The sequence below is a fragment of the Macaca nemestrina genome, chromosome 1 (assembly GCF_043159975.1).
Source record: "Macaca nemestrina isolate mMacNem1 chromosome 1, mMacNem.hap1, whole genome shotgun sequence".
In the NCBI taxonomy this organism is placed as follows: domain Eukaryota; kingdom Metazoa; phylum Chordata; class Mammalia; order Primates; family Cercopithecidae; genus Macaca; species Macaca nemestrina.
In genome coordinates, this window is record NC_092125.1 from 193,304,122 (window position 1) to 193,327,057 (window position 22,936).

At 42.4% G+C, this 22,936-nt stretch overlaps 1 protein-coding gene across 8 annotated transcripts; it reads right to left on the reverse strand.

The window, feature by feature from the left end:
- Window positions 1-951: 951 nt before the first annotated feature.
- Window positions 952-21,984, reverse strand: LOC105494810 (exonuclease 5). Of its 8 annotated transcripts, none has more exons than XM_011763658.3 (3): window positions 21,830-21,984; window positions 20,962-21,019; window positions 952-15,569 (listed from the first exon to the last, which is right to left on the reverse strand). In XM_011763658.3, the coding sequence occupies exon 3, from the start codon at window positions 15,537-15,539 to the stop codon at window positions 14,418-14,420; it is 1,122 nt and encodes a 373-aa protein (XP_011761960.2). In that variant the 5' UTR covers window positions 15,540-15,569; window positions 20,962-21,019; window positions 21,830-21,984; the 3' UTR covers window positions 952-14,417. The 8 variants fall into 8 exon arrangements, with proteins under 8 accessions (XP_011761960.2, XP_011761961.2, XP_011761962.2 ...); XM_011763659.3 differs by having other exon boundaries at window positions 21,849-21,983; XM_011763660.3 differs by having other exon boundaries at window positions 21,861-21,979.
- Window positions 21,985-22,936: the final 952 nt, after the last annotated feature.

Here is a 22,936-nt window from a genome sequence, read left to right on the forward strand (position 1 = left end):
TCTTCTAGCAATGCACCAGGTTAAGTCAGAGAGGTGAAGAGGATCCAACAAATAAGACTGAGAAGGAATAATCCATGAAGTAGATGAAGTAGATGGAAAAGTAAGAGAGTTTAGATCTGCAAAACCAAGGGAAGGAAGTGTTTCAAGAAGAAGGGAGTGACCCACTGTCTCAAATGTTGCTCATAGGTCAAGTAAAATGAGAACTAAGAATGGACCACTGTAGCAATGGTCACTAGTGATGTAGAAACGCCATTTTGGCAGTGGTGGAAGTTTGATAAAGTCTGAGGAAAATTTGATAGGAGTTGGAGGAAAGGATGGGAGGAGAGGAAATGGAGAAAGCAAATACAGGTAATACTTGTAAGAAGTTTTTTTTTTTAAGGTGAGCAGAAAAATAAGGCTATCATGGGATAGGGATTTTGGATCCAGTAATATTTTGTTGTTGTTGCCTTTTTCCACATATTCTAATTTTTTTTTTTTTTTTAAAGATGGGGCTGGGTGTGGTGGCTTATGCCTGTAATCCTAACACTTCAGGATGTCAAGGTGGGAGGATTGTTTGAGCCCAGGAGTTCAAGACTGCCTAGGCAACATAGTGAGACCCTCATCTCTACAAAAAATAAAAAATTAGCCTGGCATGGCACCTGCCTGAAGACCCAACTACTTGAGAGGCTGAGATGGGAGGATGGCTTGAGCCCAGATAGTGGAGACTGCAGTGAGCCATGATCCCACCACTGGACTGCAGCATGGGCGACAGAGCTAGTCTCTGTCTCAAAAAATATAAAATAAAATAATAAATAAAATAAAGAAATTATAGTAAGCTTATGTACTAATTAAAAGGATCTAGGCTGGGCGCGGTGGCTCACACCTGTAATCCCAGCACTTTAGGAGACTGAGGTGGGCAGATCACTTGAGGTCAGGAGTTAAGAGACCAGCTTGGCCAACATGGTGAAAACCCATCTCTACTAAAAATAAAAATATTAGCCGGGCATGGTGGCAGACGCCTGTAATCCCAGCTACTTGGGAGGTTGAGGCGGGAGAATCGCTTGAACCCGGGACGCAGAGGTTGCAGTGAGCCAAGATCACACCACTGCACTCCAGCCTGGGCGACAGAGCGAGACTCTGTCTCAAATAAATAAATTAATTAATAAAATGAAAGATTCAGTAGATGTGGGAAATACACAATTCAGGATAGACAGGCTAGTTACATGGAGGAAAGTACTTGAGGAGAGACGGGATGGATTACAGTACCCAATCACAGGGATCAATCTAAGTAAGAGTATGGATAATTTATCTCCATTGAAATAGAAGGGGAGGCAGAGTTTATAAGTACAGATGCAAACAGGTGGACAAATATGGTGGTAGAAGAAAGAGGATGCCCTGTTCTGAGTGCTTCTATTTTCCCAGTGAAATGGGAAGCTGAAATGAAGATGGGGGAAAGTATTGTAGGCTTGACAGAAAAGATGAATACTGTATTATGATTATTTTGATACATGGTTTTTTCATATTTTAACATCTGTGAAATTGCTATCTTACAAGTGATGGCATTCCATAGTTTAATCAGAAGCATTGTTTTTTATTAGTACATAAAATAATACAACTTATAATCAATGGCATCTGAGATTCAATAAAGTGTTATTTATGAATATGAGTAAGTGTGTAGATTAAGGAAATGTAGTACTATTGCCTGGCACCATTAAGAGCCGGCTTGGTATTAGTACCCATTGACTTTACTGGCATTTTCTATGCCATAAACACATCTCTCTCTCTCTCTCAATGTGTGTGTGTGTGTGTGTGTGTGTGTCTTCCTTCCCCTCCCCTCCCCCTCTTCTCCTGTCCTCTCCTCTCGTCTCCTCTCAACAGAAAGGACATACATTAAAGACATGGGTAGTGGAATAAATTTATTACATCTTAATATCTAAAGTATTTTGGACCAAATTACTTCTGTATTTTTTGTCAGGCCTCTGAGCCCAAGCTAAGCCATCATATCCCCAGTGACCTGCACGTAAACATCCAGATGGCCTGAAGCAACTGAAGATCCACAGAAAAAGTGAAAATAGCCTTAACTGATGACATTCCACCATTGTGATTTATTTCTGCCCCAACCTAACTGATCAATGTACTTTATACTCTCCCCTACCCTTAGGAAGGTTCTTTGTAGTCTCCCCCACCCTTAAGAAGGTTCTTTGTAATTCTCACCACCCTTGAGAATGTACTTTGGGAGATCCGCCCCCTGCCCCCAAAACATTGCTCTTAACTCCACCGCCTATCCCAAAACCTGTAAGAACTAATGATAATCCCACCACCCTTTGCTGACTCTCTTTTCGGACTCAGCCCGCCTGCACCCAGGTGAAATAAACAGCCATGTTGCTCACACAAAGCCTGTTTGGTGATCTCTTCACATGGACAGGTGAGACATTTTTATTAGAAACAGTATGTATTTTGTGCAACCCCAAAATTAGGCATTTAATTTTACAAAACACATTTCATTATGGTAATTCTAAACTACACAATAGTAGAAAGAATAGTGATGAACTTCCATGTATCCATCCCCCAACTCCAATAATTATCAACTCAGGGCCAATTCTGTTTCCTCTCTATCCCCAACCCCATTGCATAGTATTTTGAAGCAAAATCCCAGAACATATAATTTCATCAATAAAAATAAAGACTTTAAAAAAACCATATTATTAACACATCTAAAATATTAACAACATTTCCTTAACATCATCAAACATTGAGTCATTGCTCAAATTATCAATTTTCTCATAAATGTAATTTCTTTTAGAGTTTTAAAAAATTAAGTACAAATGCTGGGCACAGTGGCTCATGCCTGTAACCACAGCACTTTGGGAGGCTGAAGAAGAGGGAGGATTCCTTGAGGCCAAGAGTTTGAGGCTGCAGTCAGCTATGATCACACCACAACATTAGAGGTTGTAGAAAAGGGACACTCTATCATTCCTTTGTCATTTAGCAGCTGGATTATTTCTATAAAGAGGAGCTTCACATCATGTACTATGTAGTCATTCAGGTATACAGTTCACATAGGAATGTCAGGAAAAAAGAATTTATTTACCAGTCTTCCATTTAACAATTCCCAATTATCTTCTAAATATGACCAATTTTTGAGCATCATTATGAACTCATAAACATGTTTGATGTGCTTCAATCTATTGCTGTTGTTATCCCTACTGATACTCAAATTGTCACATCTTTGGCCATTGGGAGCCTCTTTAAGTTGGCTCTTGAGAGTCTTCTTTTGGAATGATCCTATTAGTCTTCAATAGCTTGTTATCTATATGACAAGGTGCTTCAGGTTTCTCTTGTTCATTTCCTGACCCAGACCTTAAATCAGCCATTTCTCCAAGGAACCTGGCTCTTTTTAACGGGAGATGGTATTTCAAGACCTTGATCAGGCATCTGGTGGTGTTCACTGCTCCTGGGTTGGTTAGACATTGACTTTGAAGTTTTGAATTTCTGACATACTAGTGGCTAACAGTGTGGGCTGCAGAGATAGACCGCCTGGATTTGAATCAGTGTAACACATACATCATCTCAAATATTTATCATCTCTTTGTGTTGGGAATATTCAATACCCTCCTTCTAGCTATCTGAAACTATATTATTGTTAACTATAGTCATCCTACAGTGGCATAGAACATGATAATTTATTCCTGCTATCTAGCTTTAATTTTCTATCCTTTAACAAATATCTTCCTATTCCCTCATTCCCCAAATTCTTCCTACCCTTTAGTATCCTCTTTTCTCCTTTTTACTTCTATAAGATCAACTTTTTAAAGCTTCTGCATGTGAGAACATGCATTGTTTAACCTTCTTTTCTTGGCTTATTTCACATAACATAATGTCCCCCAGTTACATAAGTGTTGCTGAGAATGACAGGATTTGATTCGATTTGATTTGATTTTTTTGAGAGGGCGTCTCACTCTGCCACCAGGCTGGAGTGCAGTGGCGTGATCTCGGCTCACTGCAACCTCCGCCTCACAGGTTCAAGCGATTCTCGGGCCTCAGCCTCCTGAGTAGCTGGGACTACAGGTGTGTGCCACCACGCCCAGCTAATTTTTGTATTTTTAGTAGAGACAGGGTTTCACCATGTTGGTCTCAATGGTCTCGATCTCGACCTTGTGATCCACCCACCTCGGTCTCCCAAAGTGCTGGGATTACAGGCATGAGCTACCGCGCCTGGCCGATTTTATTCTTTTTTTCTGGCTAAATAGTATTCCATTGTGCATATATGCCACATTTTCTTCATCCATTCATCGTTGTTAGACACCTAGATTGATTCCATATCTTGGCTATTGTGAATAGTGATGCAACAAATATGGGGATGCAGATATATCTTTGATATGTTTATTTCCTTTTATTTGGATAAGTGCCCCAGTGAGATTGCTGGATCATATAATTCTATTTGTAGTTCTTAAAGGAACCTCCATAGTGTTCTCCGCAGTGTCTGTACTAATTTGCATTCCCACCAACAGTGTAAGAGTTCCGTTTTGTCCACATCCTCACGGGCATTTCTTAATTTTTTCTTTTTGATAATAGCTATCCTGAGGTGAGATGATACTTCATTGCAGTTTTGATCTGCGTTTCCCTTGAATAAGTGATGTCCAACATTTTTCATATATTTTTTGGTCATTTGTGTGTCTTCTTTTGAGAAATACCCAGATCTTTTTCCCACTTTTAATTGCAGTGTTCATTTTTTTTTGCTGTTGAGACATCTGAGTTCCTTGTATACGCTGGATATGAATTCTTTGTTGAATGAATAGTTTGCAAATATTTTATCCCATTCTGCAGGTTGTCTTTTCATTCCATTGTTTCCTTTGCTGTGCAGAAGCTTTTTAGTTTGATTTAATACCATTTGTTTAGTTTTTGCTTTTGTTGTCTGTGCTTCTGAGGTCTTATTCATAAAATATTTCCCTAGACCAATATTCTGAAACATTTCCTCTACTTTTTCTTCTGGTAGTTTTATAGTTTCAGGTCCTATATTTAGGTCTTTAATCCATTTTGAGTTGATTTTTTTATAGGGTGAAAGATGAGACTCTAGTTTCATTCTTCGACATACTGATATCATTTTCTCAGCAGCATTTGTTGAAGAGACTGCTCTGTCCCCAAAAAGTGTTCTTGGCACGTTTGTCAAAAATTAGTTGGCTGTAGATATGTGATTAATTCCCGGTTTCTCTATTCTGTTGCATTCATTTATGTGTCTGTTTTTATGCCAGTACGAGGCTGTTTTGGTTACTACAGCTTTGTACTATATTGTGAAGTTAGGTAGTGTGATCCCTCTGGCTTTGTTCTTTCTGCTCAGGATTGCTTTGGCTATTTGAGGTCTTGTGTGTCTCCCTACATATTTTAAGACATTTTTCTATTTCTGTGAAGGTTGTCACTGATGTTCTGATAGGGATAGCACTGAATCTGTAGATTGCCTTAGGTAGTACGGTCATTTTACAATATTAATTCTGATCCATGAGCATGTAATGTCTTTCCATTCGTTTGAATCCTCTTCAATTTATTTCATCAGTATTTTGTAGTTTTCCTCATGATGTCTTTCACCTCCTCAAATTTATTCCTCAATATTTACATATTTTTGGTAGCAATTTAAATGGGACTTCCTTCTTGACTTCCTTTTTGGCTAGTTTGTTGTTCATATATAGAAATGCTACTAATTGTTGTATTCCTATTCCTAGTTTGTTGACTGCTTTATTTATTATGGAAGGGTGCTAAATTTTGTCAAATGCTTTTTCCTGCATCAATTGACATAATTGCACACTTTCCTCCTTTCATTTGTTATATGGTATATAATATTGATTTTCCAATATTAAACCACTCTTGCATCCCAGGAATAAATCCCACTTGATCATGGTGCATATTCCTTTAATGTGCTGCTGAATTTGGTTTGTTAGTAGTTTTTGAGGATTTTTGCATCAATATTCCTAAGAGATATTGGTCTGTTGTCTTTTCCTGTAGCGTTTTTGTCCGGCTTTGATGTCAGGTTAAGGCTGGCCTCATAGGATGAGTCAGAAAGTGTTACCTTATCTTGGCCAGGCATGGTGGCTCACACCTGTAATCCCAGCATTTTAGGAGGCCGAGGCGGGCAGAACACGAGATCAGGAGATCAAAACCATCCTGGCTAACACGGTGAAACCCCGTCTCTACTGAAAATACAAACAATTAGCCAGGCGTGGTGGTGGGCACCTGTAGTCCCAGCTACTCGGGGAGCTGAGGCAGGAGAATGGCGTGAACCAGGGAGGCAGAGCTTGCAGTGAGCCGAGATCCCACCACTGTACTCCAGCCTGGGCGACACAGCAAAGACTCTGTCTCAAAAAAAAAAAAAAAAAAAAGTGTTACCTTGTCTTCAATTTTTTGCAAAAGTTTGAGAACTGGTATTGCTTCTTCTTTAATGTGTGGTAGAATTAACTAGTGAAGCCATCAACTCCTGGGCTTTTGTCAAAGATTTTTGATTTCTGACTCAATCTCATTATTAGTTAATAGCACAGGACAATTCTCTGGGTGGCCTTGGAGCAACCTAGTTCTCTCCTCTTTCTCACTCATTCTTATTTCTTAAGAATAAGTGTAGCCGCAAGGCAAGGTAGCTCACACCTGTAATCCCAACACTTTGGAAGGCCGAGGCAGATGGATCAGCTGAGGTCAGGAGTTCAAGACCAACCTGGCCAACATAGTGAAACCCCAACTCTACAAATATACAAAAATTAGCCAGACATCATGGCGGGTGCCTATAATCCCAGCTACTCAGGAGGCTGAGGTGGGAGAATCACTTGAACCCAGGAGGCAGAGGTTGCAGTGAGGTGAGATCGTGCCATTGTACTCCAGCCCGGGTGACAGAGTGAGACTCCATCTCAGAAAAAAAAAAAAAAAAAATTAAGTGTGGAATATGCTGGGAATGCAACATTCCAAGATAAAGGAGATGGGTGGAAGAGCCCAGGCTCTCTTCCTGTCCCCCACAGAAACACGATGCCCTTTAACATTTTAGCCCACTCTGTCATGTTGTTCCCATAGTTCCCATGGTATAAAACCCAGAGGAGCCAGGCACAGTGGCTTATGCCTGTAATCCCAGTACTTTGGGAGGCCGAGGTGGGCAGATCACTTGAGGTCAGGAGTTCGAGACCAGTCTGACCAACACGGTGAAACCCCGTCTCTACTAAAAATACAAAAATTAGCCAGGTGTCATGGCGGGTGCTTGTAATCCCAGGTGCTCGGGAGGCTGTGGCATGAGAATCACTTGAACCCAGGAGGCAGAGGTTGCAGTGACCCGAGATCGCACCACTGGACTCCAGCCTGGGAGACAGAGAAAGACCATCTCTCAAAAATAAATAAAAAATAAAACCCAGGGAGTGGGCACCTTTCTGGGGTCTCTCAGGTGCAGTGCACACGGGACATGACACACAGGCCTCCACCCACCCTGGGTAGCTTTCCTGAGTCTTTCAGATGGCTTGTCCTGAATCCTAGGCCTCTGTTGTCTCTTGATGTCTAACTGTAAGTAACAAATTCACTGTATTTAACTTGCTCTGTGTGTGTTCCATCTAACCAGACTTCTGAAAGTAACCAAGGTGCAATGAAACGGCTTTGACATATAGGTCTATCCAGATTTTCCCTTTCTTCATGAGTTAGTCCTAGTCTTAGTATGTTTATGTTGCTAGTATTTTGTCCATTTCATTTAGTTTATCCAATTTGTTGGCATACACTTATGCAAGTGTTTGAAGAACCAACTTTTTGTTTCATTGATTTTCTCTATTGTTTTTCTATTCATTATTTTATCTCTGCTCTCATCTTCATTATTTCCTTCCTTCTGATAACTTTGGGTTGAGTATTTATTTGAGAGATGGCATCTCACTCTGTTGATTAGGTGGAGTGCAGTGGCATGATCATAGCTCACTGTCTGCAACTCCTGGGCTCAAGTGATCCTCCTGCCTCAGCCACCTGAGTAGCTGGGACTATAGGCATAAACCACCATGCCTGGTTAATTTTTGAATTTTTTGTAGGGACAGGGTCTTGCTTGGTTGCCCAGGTGAGTTTTGAAATACTAGCTTCAAGTGATGCTCCTACCTTCACAATCTCAAAGTGGCAGGATTACAGGCGTGAGCCACTGCACCTGGCCTCGTTCTTCTTTTTCTAGTTCCTTAAGCTGTAAAGTTAAGTTGTTGTTGATTTTTTTTTTTTTTTAAAGGCGGGTCTCACTCTGTCACCCAGGTGCTAGAGTGCAGTGGCATAATCATTGCTCACTACAGCCTCAAACTTCTGGGCTCAAGCAATCCTCCCCCTCAGCCTTCCTAGTAGCTAGGACTAGAAGTGCCCACCACCACACCTATCTAATTTTTAAATTTTTGTACAGACAGGGTCTCACGATGTTTCCCAGGCTAGTTGTGAACTAGTGGCCTCAAGTGATCCTCCCACCTTGGCCTCCCAAAGTTCTGGGATTATAGGCATGAGTCACTATGCTCAGTCTTGCAATTTCTTAAAATAAGACAACAACGAAGACTGTCCCATTGATTGACTCTTCCCTTCACAAAGATTTCTCAGGCCAGGCGCGGTGGCTCACGCCTGTTATCTCAGCACTTTGGGAGGCCGAGGTGGGTGGATCACCTGAGGTCAGGAGTTTGAGACACGCCTGGCCACGATGAGGAAACCCCATCTTTACTAAAAATACAAAATTAGCTGGGCGTGGTGCACATGCCTGTAATCCCAGCTGCTCAGGAGACTGAGGCAGGAGAATCGCTAGAACTGGGGAAGCAGAGGTTGCAATGAAGTGAGCTGTGACTGCACTCTAGCCTGGGCAACAGGAGCGAAACTGTCAAAAAAAAAAAAAAAAAGATTTCTCTGTAGCATGCAATATGCAGTGCCATTTGATAGCACTTTACCCCCATAGAACTTTTTTCAAAATTTGAGTTGGTCTTCTCAAAACTTGCCAGTGCTTTATCAACTCAGTTTATGTAATATTGTAAATCCTTTGTTGCCATTTCAACAATATTCACAGCATCTTCACCAGGAGCAGATTCCATCTCAAGAAACCACTTTATTTGCTCATCCATAAGAAGCAACTCCTTATCTGTTCAAGTTTTATCATGAGACTACAGCAATTCAGTCACATCTTCAGGTTCCACTTCTAATTCTAGTTGTCTTGGTTGGAGGTTAAAATCTCAACACTCTTTTTTAAGAATGTTGTTTTTTAGTTCATTCTACCAAACATTTAAAGAAGAAGCAATACCACTTCTTAAACTTTTGCAAAAAATTGAAGATAAGGTAACACTTTTTTTTTCTTAAGACAGAGTCTCACTCTGTCGCCCAGGTTGGAGTGCAGTGGCGCAATCTTGGCTCACTGCAAGCCCCGCCTCCTGGGTTCACGCCATTCTCCTGCCTCAGCCTCCCAATTAGCTGGGACTACAGGAGCCCGCCACCATGCCTGGCTAACTTTTTGTATTTTTAGTAGAGACGGGGTTTCACCATGTTAGCCAGGATGGTCTCAATCTCCTGACCTCGTGATCCACCCACCTCGGGCTCCCAAAGTGCTGGGATTACAGGTAAGTCACAAAATATCAACATTCTTAATGGCATCTAAAATGACGACTCCTTTTCAGGTTTTCAATTTACTTTGCCCAAATCCATCAGAGGAATCTCTATCTATGGCAGCTACAGCCTTATGAAATATATTTCTTAAACAACAACACTTGAAATTAAAAATGACTCCTTGATCCATGGGCTGCAGAGTGGATGTTGTGTTAGAAGGCATGAAAACAATAATCTCCTTATGTATCTCCATCAGAACTCTTGGATGAACGGGTATACTATCAATGAGCAGTAAGTTTGAAAGGAATCTTTTTTTCTGAGCAGTTCTCAACAGTGGGCTTAAAATAGTCAGTCATCCATGCTGTAAACAGATGTGCTGTCATCCAGTGTATTAGTCAGGGTTCTCCAGAGGGACAGAATAGGATAGATGTACATATGAAGGGGAGTTTATTAAGGAGTACTGATGATCAAAAGGTAAAGTCCTAAGATAGGCCATCTGCAAGCTGAGGAGCAAGGAAGCCAGTCTGAGTCCCAAAACCTCAGAACCACCATGCCCCACTAATTTTTGTATTTTTAGTAGAGACACAGTTTCGCCATGTTGGCCAGGCTGGTCTTGAACTCCTGACCTCAAGCAACCCACCGACCTTGGCCTCCCAAAGCACTGGGATTACAGGAGTGAGCCACCATGCCCGGCCAAATACTAGACATTTTAATCTAATGTGGTAACTCTGGATATCAGATTTTCCCCATTCCTCAGGGTTTCTATTTTATTTCATTGTTTAGGCTGTGTCTGTCCCAAGAATCTGCATGAAATATAAACTTTTCTACTCAGGCCTTTTTTAATTCTGCACCTCCCCTCAGCATACATGGTGATTTTCTAGTTTCCCCATATATGCAGTTGCTTTTGAATGTCCTGGTCTTCAATGTCTTGCTCCCAAAAGGAGTTAAAAGAAAAATGAAGGAGGAAAAACTCAAGCTGTATGCAAACTGCTCCAGAAATATGTGCACAGCTGTAGCCATAGGACTGAGGGGTGAGGAACTGGTAGTTACTACTGTCCTAAGAGTTGAAATTGACCAAAATTAACTACAATTTATCATCTTCCCCTGGAAGTTGCAAAATTTCAATAGACTCCAGATTCCAAAATAGTTATATCAGATAGATTCTGCCAGTGCAGCTGCTGTCTAGGCTGGGAGACAGATTTCTGGTGCTTTCTATGCTGCCATTTTCTCCAAATCCTCTCTCCATTCTCCCCTTTCTTGCAGTCATAGAATTTAGTTTTGGTCAGGGCATATGCTTGCTGAGAATAAAAACTACACATCCCAACCTTTCTTGCAGTTAGCTATGACGAGGTGGCCAAATTTTGGCCAGTGGGCTCTAAGTGAAAGTAGTAGTACACATTTTAAAAGTGTCCTTAAAGGGGTGCCTTTCTGCTATTCCAACTTTATGCTGAATGTGTAATGGGTGACTGGATTTTGGCCAGCCATTTTGGACTATGAAGAAGATACATGTTTGTGTCAGAGAAACAAGAGGGAAGGAATCTGGGCTCTTGACATCATAGGGTGCCACACCAGTCCTGGACTAACTATAGTTAGGCTTCTTTTAAGTGAGAAATACACTTCTATTTTGTTTAACCACTATTGTTTTGGTGATTTCTATTATAAACAATTGATCCTAATCTCAATTAAGGTATTCAACTCATTTCCTGGCCCAGAAAACAATTTTTTAAAAATCAAGAAATAGCTTTGTTGTGACATCTCTTTTATCCACTCACTAAACAAACGTCCACCAGGGCTGTAATTTGGAGTTCAGACATGTTAGGCAGAATTCATAAGGGAGAGATGACATTATTAGACATGCGAAGGCTGAAACAGGAAGGTATTTGTTATAGAAAATGGCATCAGTGATTGTCTTAGTCATTCGAGATGCTATAACAAAGCACCACAAGCTGAGTGGCTTATAAACAACAAAAATGTATTTCTCATAGTTTTGGGGGCACCTTCTCACTGTGTCCTCACATCATGGAAAGACTGAAGAGTTCCCTTGGAACTCTTTTATAAGGGCACCAATCCCATTCATGAGGGCTGTTCCCTCATTACCTAATCACCTCCCAAAGGCCCACCTCTTAATACTACCATATTGAGGGTTTGGATTTCAACATACTAATTTGAGGGGGCACAAACATTCATAAGCAGTGATCCTGGGGTGGTCCCAACTAACGATGTCTCAACTTATGAGAAACCCTAAGGTTATAACCAGAAGATGTTAACTTAAAATAAGGATTTGAAGTCTCAAGGAATTACTGAATTCTCAATAATGTCAGTATCTGAAAACAAATTTTCTTTTTCCTTTTTGAGACAGTTTTGCTCTGTTGCCCAGGCTGGAGTACAGTGGTGTGATCTCGGCTCACTGCAACCTCTGCCTTCTGGGTTCAAGTGATTCTCCTGCCTCAGCCTCCTGAGTAGCTTGGATTACAGGTGTGCACCACCACACCCAGCTAATTTTTGTATTTTTAGTAGAGATGGGGTTTCACCATGTTGGCCAGGCTGGTCTTCAACTCCTGACCTCAGGTGATTCGCCCACCTCAGCCTCCCAAAGTGCTGGGATTACAGGCGTGAGCCACTGCGCCCGTCCCTTTTTCCTGTTCTTAAAACTTCTGGTATAACTAAGATGATGCTATAGAACTTGAGCAAGTTCTTTTCTTGAAGACTATTAGCTTAATACTGTTTATCCCATAAGGTACAGCTTACTATGCTCCCAATTTAACTCTAAACTTACTAGGGCCTATAATAACATACAGTCCAGGAGGTTCAACAAGAAAACTTTCATAGCATAATGATTAAGAACATAAGTACTGCAGTCAGACATATCTAGGCTGCAGTCTACCACTTTCAAACAGTGGAACCCTGGAAACTTTTTTTTTTTTTTTTTTTTTTTTTTTTTTTGCAGTAGCATGATCATAGCTCACTGTAACCTTGAATTCTTGGGTTCAAGTGATCCTCCTGCCTCAGCCTACCAAGTACCTAGGACTACAGGCATGCACCACCATGCCTAGATTTTTTTTTTTTTTGAGATGGGGTCTTGCTATGTTGCCCAGGCTGGTCTTTAACTTCTGTCCTCAAGTGATCTTCATACCTTGCCCTCCCAAAGTACTAAGATTACAGGTGTGAGCTACCATACCCAGCTAGGAAAATTATATAACCCTTCTAGGCCTCAGTTCCCTCGCTGGAGATAATGGATACAGATTTAATTACAATGTGCTTAGTACAGTGCCTGGCCATAAGAGTCACTCAGTAAAAAGTCATCATAAGATTTCAGGGTCCATAAGAAGAGTATGTATAGTTAAGAAGGGCCTCCAGAGACAACCTACCTTATCTTCTACAGATGTCCAGGATTTACCAGCTCATGTATAGCATGGAATCATACTAACAACATTCACCATGTTCTGTTGGCTCTTAACGTTCCAGTTAATACAGAAAACTCTCCCCCTGCCAATTGCCCTCCCCATGCACTGACTTCTGCAAATTCTCCAGTAGTGTCACCACAAACAAGTCCTTATCTTCCAGGTGACATCTGTATCATTCCTTCCTCCAGCTTCTTTGATGATGTTTGTAGTTAAGAGCTCCACTGCCTTCTAAGATGCATTGGGATTCCTCTCCACTACCTTTACATTTTCCTTTAAATGTTATTTTTCACCTTATAAAAAGGGTATCGTGCTGTATGTAATTTTTAGGACTTTTTTCACCTAATGTTGTGCTGCTAATATTCATGCATATTGTTTTATGTCACTGTAGCTCATTTGTTTTGGCTACTGTACATTATCCACTCTTCTGATGATGGGCACCTGGGTAGCTTCTAGGCTTTTGCTATTGTGAAACTGCCACAAAGTATATTCATGTTCACATTTTCTATTGTACATGTATGTTTCTTACAGCATATACCCAGGAGTGTTACTGCTGGACTATAATATGTGAATGTTAGATGTTACTTCATGTATTATTATTAAAGACAGAGTATCACTCTGTTGCCCAGGCTGGAGTGCAGCGGTGTGATCTCAGCTCACTGTAACCTCTGCCTACCCAGATCAAGCTATTCTCCTGTCTCAGCCTCCCAAGTAGCTGGGACTACAGGTGCACACCACCACCCCCGGCTAATTTTTGTATTTTTAGTAGAGATGGGCTTTCACCACATTGGTCAGGCTGGTCTTGAACTCCTGACCTCAGGTGATCCACCTACCTCAGCTTCCCAAAGTGCTGGGATTACAGGCGTGTGCCACTGCACCCAGCCATGTATTATGTTTTTCATATCTAATATTTTCACTTTTTATGACTTCCTGTTTCTACTTCATCTTTCCTTGTCTCTTTGAGAATATTTATTATGTTTATGTTTTGGTCTGTTCATTCTGATTCAAAAATATGTTTATGTATGTATTTAAAGGCTTGGAATAACATGTACACAACTATGTATGGCGGCCATCTTTGAAGGACTGCAACTATGAAAAAACCATCAGTTCAACTGTCCCGGACAGCATTTCATTGTATTATGTAACTGTAGAAAGCCTTAATCAAGATAAAAATAGGGATGACTTATCAGAAACTGAAGAATTTTCTTAAGAAAGCAATGTTTACTGAAGGATACCTTCATTCCAGCCATGATGAGCATCTGTCTTCTTAGGCAATCATGGTGAAGCTCCAGGGTAGTATAACCCATCTCTCCCACTCATCCCTGAGCCTTGGTCCTGGACTGAATGTGGTTAGAGGTTGTGGAAATAAAAAAAGAACCAAAATAAGAACACTGTCCATAAAAGCCAAGCTCAGAGACTGGTCCTCTTTTGCTTAGGTACAGCAGGAGCAGGAAGGATCGACATTCTTGAAAGCATACCTTCTATTCATTTGGCTTTTTTGGCTTGGGGCCCCAGTGTAGAGCCGAGTACTCCACTGCCCTTTCTCCACTCACAAATGTCTGCATATGTACATGTCCGGCACTTCCAAGCCTCCTCCACATCGACTCCCTGGGGCTCTCGGTGGCCCATCCAGTAGGCCATATAATGCTGCACCTTGGCTCTCACCTCCTTCTCTTCAAAGGCTACAATCTCAGTACCCAGCACCGTGGCAGTCTCTTGGTGGATATACTCAATCTTCAAGATATCAATAACTGGGAGGTCTGACAGTGTTAGAGACAAGAAGACCAGTTCCATGAGGTCACCCAAAGATTTCACAGAGAAGCCTCCTTTCCGGGCATGCCTCAGCACTGATGGCCCGAGTGGCTTTTCTGGACACAACTTCGTGTGGTGGATTAAGCTAGCAGGGGTCACTTTACCTTGTACCATGGCATCAAAGATATATTTGTATAGGCTGACTTGAAAACAGTCTTTCTTTTTCTGAGCTTCCAGAGGGAGCATAGGGCGCCTGCGTGTCTTGAGTTCTGCCAGTTCCAGTTCCCCCTTGGCTGTATAGTGCAGCTCATCGATCACTCCAACAAGAAGTACACCCTCCACTTCCCCAAACACGGGAAACTCTCTGATGTGCCCTTCTGACTGCAGGGCAGGAATCATCAAAAGTATGTTCAGAAACTTAATTGCCCAAGCATCTTCTTTAGTGGTGACTGGGACAGTCACAAGATCATGAAGTTCTAGTTCTCTAGCTAGGTGTATGCTGGCACCAGTGTCCAAAACAGCTGCCTTCTCAGGTGCCAAAAAACCAGGAAGCTCCTTCCCATATGCTGTTTGCAGTTCACACCAGTTCTGAGTAGCCAGGTCAGTGACATACAAATATTTAAGGTGGAATCTCTCCATGGGTGATAAGATATCCAATCCTCTTTTCCAGTTTTGTAAGCTTATGGGTTTATCATCCTTCCCAAGGGATTCAGAAGATGGGCCAGGCATGTTAACTAAAGCATTTGACTCTTGGGCATCTTCTAGGTCCAGAAACTCCAGGAATTCTGAGTCACTCAAGTCTGAGAACCCAGAGGCTTCTGCTGACACTGTCTCCTCTTCTCTTGTCTCTGCCATGGCACAGCTCTGGATTGGGCTAGAAGGGCCCTGCATAACATGTTAAAGAAATGCATTGTTCAAATAAAAACTTTCTCAAAAGCACTTTCAAATCTCAGTAAGATAAAAACAAAATCATGACAAATTATTGACTTATATTCTTTAAAAAAGCCAGTTTATTTATGACCAATTAGTAATGCCATAGAGTTGTAGTACAGATATGTATTGCAATAGGGTTCCTTATATAATCCATATATATCACTTGGCAGAATTTTTCTTTTTTTTTTTTTTTTTTTGAGACGGAGTCTCGCTCTGTCACCCAGGCTGGAGTGCAGTGGCGCGATCTCGGCTCACTGCAAGCTCCGCCTCCTGGGTTCACACCATTCTCCTGCTTCCGCCTCCTGAGTAGCTGGGACTATAGGCACCCGCCACCATGCCCGGCTAATTTTTTGTATTTTTAGTAGAGACGGGGTTTCACCGTGTTAACCAGGATGGTCTCAATCTCCTGACCTCATGATCCACCCACCTCAGCCTCCCAAAGTGCTGGGATTACAGGCGTAAGCCACCACAGAATTTTTAAAGGGGAAAAATAGTTTTATTCCTGGATCTTCCACTAACATACTGTGTGTGACTTTAAGCAAACCACCTTTCTTGGTCTCAGTTTCTTCAGATTTAAAAAGAAATTTGAGGCCGGGCAGGTGGCTCACGCCTGTAATCCCAGCCCTTTGGAAGACTGAGGTGGGCAGATCACTTGAGGTCAGGAGTTCAAGACCAACCTGGCTAACATGGTGAAACCCCATCTCTACTAAAAATACAAAAATTAGCTGAGTATGGTGGCACACACATGTATTCCTAGTTACTCGGGAGGCTGAGGCAGGAGAATTGCTTGAACAGGGAGATGGAGGTTGCAGTGAGCCGCGACTGTGCCACTGCACTCCAGCCTAGGTGACAGAGCAAGACTCTGTCTCAAGAAAAAGAAAAAAAAAAAAAAAGGAGATTTGAGGTTTGCCTTTTCTGCTTCAAAATTCTATTAACTTGAAAGAGTATTTCATTATTTTAAGTGAATATACATCTTTGTAGGAACAATGTTTGAGAAGTTTACCAAGGGCCACCTTCTACAATTCCCTTGATACAAAGTCCTTGATGAGGAAAATGAACCTCAACTACAAACTGTTCCTTGAGAGAAAGTAGCTCTGCAATAACTGTTTTTAAATGCAGTTCAAGGAACCTAGTATGGCAAAATTCAAAGATCGACTATAGATAAATACGAATAAATATAGTCTAACACAAATTAATGCATGAAATAATAAGAGGATGTTACAGCAACACATGGAAATTAGTAGCTTGACTTCATAAATTATCCTCTTAATATTATAGAAATTGGGGCTGGGCGCGGTGGCTCACACCTGTAATCCCAGCACTTTGGTAGGCTGAGGAGGGCGGATCATGAAGTCAGGAGATCGAGACCATCCTGGCTAACACGGTGACACCCCGTCTCTATTAAAAAAAATACAAAAAAATTAGCCAGGCATGGTGGTGGGTGCCTGTAGACCTAGCTACTCGGGAGGCTGAGGCAGGAGAATGGCGTGAACCGGGGAGGCGGAGCTTGCAGTGAGCCGAGATCGCACCACTGCATTCCAGCCTGGTTGACAGAGCAAGACTCTGTCTCAAAAAAAAAGTATATATATATTTATATATATATAGTGGTGTATATATATAAATATATATAATATATATTTATCATATTGTATATATAAAATATATAATATAAAAAATATATATATTTTAGAAATTGGTGTCTGTCACTAAACTGGGGTTTCCCATTAAGTTTATTTTCTCCCTCCACAAGAAACTAGCTTATAATGGGAAAAAAATCTGCCTATTAGAGATTAAAAACTCAAAATTTACTGCTATAACAGAGAGTATTTATTGTGTGGTTAATTATTGTGTGCCAGACACTGAGCCAAGTGTTTTACATCCAGTATCTCACTACCCTTTTTCTTTCAACTTTTTTTTTTTTTTTTTTTTTTTTTTTGAGACGGAGTCTCGCTCTACCGCCCAGGCTGGAGTGCAGTGGCCGGATCTCAGCTCACTGCAAGCTCCGCCTCCCGGGTTCACGCCATTCTCCTGCCTCAGCCTCCCGAGTAGTTGGGACTACAGGCGCCCGCCACCGCGCCCGGCTAGTTTTTTGTATTTTTTAGTAGAGACGGGGTTTCACCGTGTTAGCCAGGATGGTCTCGATCTCCTGACCTCGTGATCCGCCCGTCTCGGCCTCCCAAAGTGCTGGGATTACAGGCTTGAGCCACCGCGCCCGGCCTCAACTTTTTACTATAAAGATTTTCAAGGCCGGGTACAGTGGCTCAAGCCTATAATCCCAGCACTTTGGGAGGCCGAGGCAGGTAGATCACCTGGGGTCGGGAGTTTGAGACCAGCCTGGCCAACACATGGTGAAACCTCATCTCCACTAAAAATATGAAAAATTAGCCAGGTGTGATGGCAGGTACCTGTAATCCCAGCTAATCGGGAGGCTGAGGGGGTAAAATTGCTTGGACCTAGGAGGCGGAGGTTGCAGTGAGCTGAGATAGCACCACTGCACTCCAGCCTGGGCGGCAGAGTGAAGACTCCGTCTCAAAAAAAATAAAAATAAAAAAAGATTTTCAAACATACAGAGAAGTAGAAAGAATAAAACAATGAACACCCATGTCCACACCATGTAGATGAACAACTGCTGACATTTTGCTGTATTTGCTTCTTGTGTGTGTACTTTTTTGTTTTGGCTGACCTATTTTGAAGTAAATTACAGACATCATAACACTTTAAAATCTAAATGTTTCAGCATACATTTCCAAATGGCATTCTTCATAACCACAATACTATCTTCCAAATGACATTCTCCTCATAACTACATTATCACATCTAACAAAATTAGTAATTCCTTAACATTCCGGTTCATATTTGAATTTCCCCAACTGTCCTCAAAATGTCCCAGATAGCTTTTCTTTAATCCAGGAAACAAAGACCACACATTATGTTTGATTGTTTTGTCTTTCAAGTATTTTTTAATCTTAAGAAACTAGGTGGCCGGGCACGGTGGTTCACACCTGTAATCCTGGCACTTTGGGAGGCCAAGGCGGGCAGATCACGAGGTCAGGAGATCGAGACCATCCTGGCTAACACAGTGAAACCCCATCTCTACTAAAAGTACAAAAAATTAGCCGGGCGTGGCAGCAGGCACCTATAGTTCCAGCTACTCAGGAGGCTGAGGTAGGAGAATGGCGTGAACCTAGGAGGCTGAGCTTGCAGTGAGCTGAGATCGCGCCACTGCACTCTAGCCTGGGCAACAGAGCAAGACTCCGTCTCAAAAAAAAAAAAAAGAAAAGAAACTAGGCAAATTATGAAGATACTCTTTTTAAGCCTTCCTCCTAACCCCACATATCTAACCTGCATAGAGAGTAAACAAAACAAGATGCAACCAGTCCACTAGTGTTTGACTTTGAGTGCCAGGAAAATAAATAATTTGACATAGAATTTAAGCTGATAGAGATAGCTATGAACCAAATGTCTCCTTCTTGTTATTCTATTATTCTAATAAGCAGAGAAATAAGTTGAACGCACCAACTCCTATGTCAAAGCGTAAGAAGTGATGCCCTGAAAACATCATTAATATCAATTGTGGTTGTGTTTAACTGATTTTCAAATAGTCTAAATGTCACTAATAAAAGAAAACATAGATAGCTAGAAGGAAAGTTATCTGCAATGAACACAAATAACACAATAGTAAGACTTTTGCTTATAGAGTATCCTATAAAGTTCTTGCTTTACAGGATATTTCAATAGTAACAAAACACAGAAGCTGTACATTTGCACAAGTGTTATAAACCGTAAATGTGCTTTAAATAATTTCAAGAAACTATTTCAACTATGAAGTCTCTGAAAATTGGTAAGAATCTTTACCCTTCACTAAGAAACTAAAGTTAAAGCGCATTTGTAACATATATGCTATGAGGTTTTCGTGGGGGGTAAGGGGGAACTCCAAGTCCAAATCAATTAATCATAAAATATTTTATTTCAAATATCTAGACCTGGCTGTCCAATATGGTAACCACTAGTAGCCACTAGCCATACGTGGCTACTTAAATTTAAATTAATTAAAATAAAACTCACTTCTCAGTTGCACTAGCCATGTATTAAATGCTCAGCAGGTACATCTGGCTGGTGGATACAGATAAGGCACAGATAGAGAACAGTTCCCTGATCACAGAAAGCTCTATTGAACAGCACAGAGTTAGACTATTTTCTGTGTACACATTAACTCCCCAAAGAGAGAGTAAGCTCCTGAAATGTATGGAGTTCCTACTTGTTTTACATACAACATTGAGAACAGGTAGTCCTAAACAGGGAAGTGAAATGTCTTTTGGAGAAGATACAAAGCGGGGCATTCTCTGTGAAAGTATTCATCTATAAGAATAAAACAGTACACTGGCCGGGCGCGGTGGCTCAAGCCTGTAATCCCAGCACTTTGGGAGGCCGACGCGGGCGGATCACAAGGTCAGGAGATCGAGACCACAGTGAAACCCCGTCTCTACTAAAAATACAAAAAATTAGCCGGGCGCAGTGGCGGGCGCCTGTAGTCCCAGCTACTCAGGAGGCTGAGGCAGGAGAATGGCGGGAACCCGGGAGGCGGAGCTTGCAGTGAGCCGAGATCGCGCCACTGCACTCCAGCCTGGGCAACAGCGTGAGACTCCGTCTCAAAAAAAAAAAAAAAAAAGAATAAAACAGTACACTAAGAATGGATAACTGACACTCAGATGTGCGGCTGGGACTTTCCTACCCAGAAAAGAATCCAGAAGAGAGCATAATGCAGTGCATTGTGTCCCAAATTGTAGTTTGTATCTCTGACACGAGACGATTTTACATAGCGCATGGACTGACATTTTTAGATACACCTTAGAATAACTATACTGTTATTGGAGCAGCCATCAAATGGCTAATTTCACAGGTATTGTTTCTTAGGACAAGTTTGATTTAACAAAAGTAAGTAAAAACATATAAGAATAATACAGGTAGTACACAGGTAGGGCAAAATTGTTAGGTAGTAAGTGAATGGCATGCTGGGAAATAGCATAATGCCAAGAGTCTGAGAGTCCTCCTACAGATCTGGATTCTGAACCTAATTCTGAGTGGTTCGGTAGCATTTAGTAGTATGCTACTTGCCTTTTGAGTAAGCTTGGACAAGGTTCTAGTTTTTCTTAAGTTATTGACACATCTTTAAAATACCTACTAACCCTACTCAGCTATCCGACCATTGAGTGATAACATATAGTACACATATTAGCACTCGATAAAGATAGATCTTGTTTTTCCCAAGTAAGAGATGAGAGAGTGTATCGATTCCCCCTGACAAAGGAGATTAAACTTTAGAAGAGAAGAAACTCTTATTCACCTGTGACTTAGTTGATCTCCCTCCTCACAGGGAAGGCCAGAATGCTGAAATGACAAGGCTAGGGAAGAGAAAGAAGTTTTGAAAGACCAGGTCTGCATTAAAGAACCTAAATTAGCAACTTAGGTCCTTGCTATCGTAGAACCGGAACTTCTGGTCCTTTCTTACCTGACCATTCCCATGTTGGGTGTTTTCTCCTCTCAGATTCACACTGCACAGACTGTTACCCACCCCAGTTACCCACCCCAGATCCTAGTCTACATAAGGCTCGCCTCTCTCCTGGGGCAAACTCTCTCCAAGATTTCTTCGTTTCCCCCGTACTCTGGATGCAGTGACGAGTCAATCCCCGCTCCCTGAAAGTAAAAGGGTCAAACATAACCAAGGTCCCCGAGGAGCTCCGAGATCAGTTCCCTCTTCCAGCTCCATTCTCTACCCAACAGCTCAGGCAAGAGACCTTATGACAGCGGCTCTTTCTCTCTGATGGGCTCCTGCCTTCTGCGGAATTGCCGATGGCAACATCCTGACTTGTTGAGTGCAGCCCGGACTTGTGGGCTGCGCGGGCGTTTGCCTTCAGCGGAGATCTTTTCTCTGGCCCTAAAGCACTGTCTCCCAGGGAGTGCCATGCATGCCCTCAAGTGTACTGCGCACTTCCCACAGTACTGGCAGAGCCAGGAATGAGAGCAAGGAGTCGTCCACCTCGGGAAGGAGTCCCGGCCGACAGCACCGTGTTCCGAGGGCGAAGGTCCAGAACGGGAACCCGGCCTGCGAGGGGAGCCGCTCCCACCAAGGGAGGGGAACGCGGCGATCGCAGGAACAGAACCCTAGGCTCCGAAACGCAGCCTCCCACCCCATTCTCCGGCCTTCCCCTAACCTCGGATACTCCTCCGAACCTCGGACTCCACCTGGTTTCGCCGCGGCCTCGGAGCTGCTCCCGGACGCTCCCAGCGAGGAGACTGAAGAAGCCGGGCAGAGCGCGCTGCCGGAGCGGTCTACACTGCCTGCCCCGCCACTTGCAAAAAAGCCGCCCAGAGCCCAGTCCCAGAGTGCCCCGCGGCTGCCCACGGACCGCCTTCCCAGAGGCCTTCGCGGCGCCGCCTACCTCGCGAGCCTGCGGCTGGGGCGGAAATCTGTGTCTGTGGGCGGCGGAGGGTGCTGCTTATGGGAGGGCAGGTTTTGGGAGCTCGCTAAAGCCGGTCAGTCCCTGTGTTTGCGCCGCTGTCTGTGGGTCGTTTAATTCCGGGCGCAGCTGACCTGTAAGCTCCCTCTCTGGCAAGGTCTCCCAGTTACCACCAGGACAGTCCGAGCAAGGTCTGGGCCGGTCGCTGCCCCCGGTGAAGTGCCGCGTCTAGGCTTGGCCATCCGTGGATTCAGCATCCCCACCTTAGCACCTCCCGCCAGCTTTTCCAGTGAGAGCAAAACCACGAACTCACTTTTGAGAGATGCTGGCGCTTCCCTCATCAATATATATATATTTTTTCTGTTTGCTTACTTTTAACTAAACTTTTATTGATAAATATAACACAATTTTATTCTGAAATATAAAGCAAAGTGTAATTATTATGAACAGACAAGTCATTAGAGCGAAAAAAGAAGTGTCAGGTTCTTCGCAGATACACTTCCTGAGAAAACCACTAGCCCGACTTCTATGACACTTTGCTTTTCTTATATTTATTTATTTATTTATTTTTATCAAAAGCAGATACTTGATTCTTTGCTTTTCTTTACGGTTTATCACTTATACTTGAAAACTGGATTTGTGACAAAGGTGGTATCATACAGCCATGGAGAAAAGACGGTGTATTCAATGAAGGTTCTGACAATATGAAGGCCAGGCACGGTGGCTTACGCCTGTAATCCCAGAACTTTGGGAGGCCGTGGCGGGCGGATCACGAGGTTAAGAGATCGAGACCATCCTAGCCAACATGGTGAAACCCTGTCTCTACTAAAAAGTACAAAAATGACCTGGGTGTGGTGGCAC